This window comes from Meleagris gallopavo, chromosome 1 (genome assembly GCF_000146605.3).
Source record: "Meleagris gallopavo isolate NT-WF06-2002-E0010 breed Aviagen turkey brand Nicholas breeding stock chromosome 1, Turkey_5.1, whole genome shotgun sequence".
Classification (NCBI taxonomy): domain Eukaryota; kingdom Metazoa; phylum Chordata; class Aves; order Galliformes; family Phasianidae; genus Meleagris; species Meleagris gallopavo.
Genome location: NC_015011.2, coordinates 46,407,870 through 46,410,672, shown reverse-complemented (window position 1 = coordinate 46,410,672; position 2,803 = coordinate 46,407,870). Strand labels below are relative to the sequence as shown.

General features: G+C 43.2%; 3 protein-coding genes across 3 annotated transcripts in view; 2 read left to right on the top strand and 1 right to left on the bottom strand.

Moving 5' to 3' along the window:
• The window catches only part of LOC104910710 (histone H2A-IV), a 77,432-nt gene that overhangs the window by 18,932 nt on the left and 55,697 nt on the right, over positions 1 to 2,803 (bottom strand). The window lies entirely within an intron of this gene.
• Positions 1 to 2,803, top strand: part of LOC100542975 (histone H3) — a 21,733-nt gene that overhangs the window by 16,498 nt on the left and 2,432 nt on the right. The window lies entirely within an intron of this gene.
• LOC100543595 (histone H4) lies at positions 693 to 1,957 on the top strand. Its single transcript, XM_003202209.4, has one exon. The coding sequence runs from the start codon at positions 737 to 739 to the stop codon at positions 1,046 to 1,048; it is 312 nt and encodes a 103-aa protein (XP_003202257.1). The 5' UTR covers positions 693 to 736; the 3' UTR covers positions 1,049 to 1,957.

Genomic DNA, 2,803 nt, shown 5'->3' with positions numbered 1-2,803 from the left:
AAAGAAAGAAAGAAAGAAAGAAAGAAAGAAAGAAAGAAAGACAGACAGCAAGTAAGAATTAAAGTCTCTTAATGAACCCTTTGTGTCACACTCTCCTTGAGCAAAAGTTCAGAAAATGAAGGAAATTGAAATGGCAAAGAAATTCAAGGAAGTGGAAATCAATTGTCAGAAATGCTATTGGATGGATTTTGCTGGAAGAAGCTCCTTTACAAAGCAAAAACAAAAACTGCCTCTGAGGAGCAGCTATTTAAAACATTACAACCATATGTAAGAATCATTACTACTGAATAATTAAAGGAACACATGAAACTGTAGGATGAAATACAGACCCGTATTTCAAAATAATATATACAGATATATAAAGAAATGGAAAAAAAAATTTCAGATACAGTAATCAGGAAACCGTTACAAGATCAAGGTTTAGTTCAAATTGAACAAAATTTTAAAAACAAACAAAAAAATAATGATTACAATTAAAAAAAAAATAGTAATAATAAAGCCAGATAGTCAGCTTAAACGAAACAGAAAAGTTTATGCCCCAAGAAGGTAAACTCACAATAAAACACCATTTTTGTGCAAGCGGGGCACAAATGAGCCAACAGAAGACGGATTAGGCGGGAAGAACACCGAGCCCCACCCCTTTCTCTGCAGTCCCCAATCAGGTCGGCTCTCGCACTACAAATATCCCCGCTCCCCAACAGCCCCCACACATTTCTTCTCGGTTATCGCAGCGGTCATGTCTGGCAGAGGCAAGGGCGGGAAGGGGCTCGGCAAGGGGGGCGCCAAGCGCCACCGCAAGGTGCTGCGCGACAACATCCAGGGCATCACCAAGCCGGCCATCCGCCGCCTGGCGCGGCGCGGCGGCGTCAAGCGCATCTCGGGGCTCATCTACGAGGAGACGCGCGGCGTGCTCAAGGTCTTCCTGGAGAACGTCATCCGCGACGCCGTCACCTACACCGAGCACGCCAAGAGGAAGACGGTCACGGCCATGGACGTGGTCTACGCGCTCAAGCGCCAGGGACGCACCCTCTACGGCTTCGGCGGCTAAAGTTACCTGACATTAAGACTTCGCTTTTAAAACACCCAAAGGCTCTTTTCAGAGCCACCCATTTAGACTAGAAAAGAGCTGTAACACTGTCTTTTCGTCGAAAGGCCACCTACTGAACCTGCTGTTACGTAGTAATTTCTTTGAATCGCATTACTGTTTCACAGGTGTTTATAATAATTACCATGTAATGCTTTGCACTCTACTACTAGTAGTGAAGTTAAATTGCCTAGAAGCGGTTTAGTTTACTCCTTCCCCAGTAAATATTGAGCACCCTGCTAATGAAGTATATTATCAAGGCAAATTAACTTCCTTTTTGTTTTTAGGTCTCACAGAGTTTAGTGCAATCTGAAATATTAATGACACTGTACTTGATCTAAGAATTCTTCCTTTAACTGACCCCAAATCACTGTTTGGGGAGGATCAGCATATGGAAGTTTAGAAAGGCATGCATTATAATGGGGGGGAGAGGGGGAGGGAGAAGGAAGCTGATGAAACATGAGTATTTTATTTCTGATGACAATCTTATATGAATTGTTTCTTCATTGTAACCTGGAATAAGTAAGCTGTGTTTTCTGTTGTTTAGTTTTTTAACTATTTAAAGAGTAGATATTTAATAGAGCTTTCTTTAGGGAAGGAAAACACAAATGAAAACCATGTTCCTAGCAAGGTGTTGTAACAATTACTCCAGTCAACTAAAGGTGACCTACCAAAAGGATTTTGTCACAAAATTCTTCCCCTCTATGCTGTCCAGGAAGTGTTTATAAAGTGCTGTAGCTTTACACCTTTCATCATAAAGATCAAGAGGAAATAACAGGAAAAATGTACTTTCCCCCCCTTATTTTATATTAAAAAATACCTGTAACCATTTTCTGCTCATGAAAAACTGTCAATAAATGCTCGTAGTCGTTTCTGGCTCTCCCCCAGCTTCAATGCTCACCAGTACAGATGGGGCAGCACCAGCTGCATGACTTTCACACACTCCTCATGGCTCCAGGATGTTGCTTCTCTGAGCACTCTAAAAATCATTATTTTACTTGATGGCTGTGAGCACTGATTTTGACTTTCTTAGTAAAAATTAATGTGAGAAAAATAGCAGTAGAGATTCATCTTTGCTACTGTTCATATCACACTCAGCTACAAACTTCAGTTACACAGTTTGTCTGCGAGTTGAGAGGAACTGGGAGATTTTTTTTTGAGGCAGTGTGGATAATGTGTCTGTTTCTGTGAGGAGATAAGGAGAACTGTACAGTCTTTTTCTTCTCATTATTCTGTAATAAACATTCTAAAAAAGGAGGAAAAAAAAAAGGAGAAGGGGGGAGAAAATGTAAACTATTAAAATTAGATGACGTTTCGAGAATTTCTCGTGAATTCCACCCTCCACACGGCTTTTAAGCTGGCACGAATTCGGGTAGAGGGGAAACCGGAGAAGACGGGATGTGACCTCAGTGTCACAAATGGGGCCCCTGCCTCGGCCGTGCACCGAGATCCGAGATTTAGTGGGAGTTACCGGCCGTCGCATTTCTATCTTGCTAGGGCGCAGACAGGGATTTTCAAGGGATCCAATCAGGAGGAGGCTTTCAGTCGTCCAATCAGAGGTGGGGAAGCTCTATAAAAGCCCGCGCTACACCACTGTTTTCAGTGTCTCCGTTATCAGAGGACAGGACGTGGGTTCATTGCGATGGCGCGCACGAAGCAGACGGCGCGTAAGTCGACGGGCGGGAAGGCGCCCCGCAAGCAGCTGGCCACCAAGGCGGC

Coding starts and splice junctions, on each gene's coding strand:
- LOC100543595 (XM_003202209.4), top strand. CDS start 737: ATGTCTGGCAGAGGCAAGGGCGGGAAGGGGCTCGGCAAGGGGGGCGCC.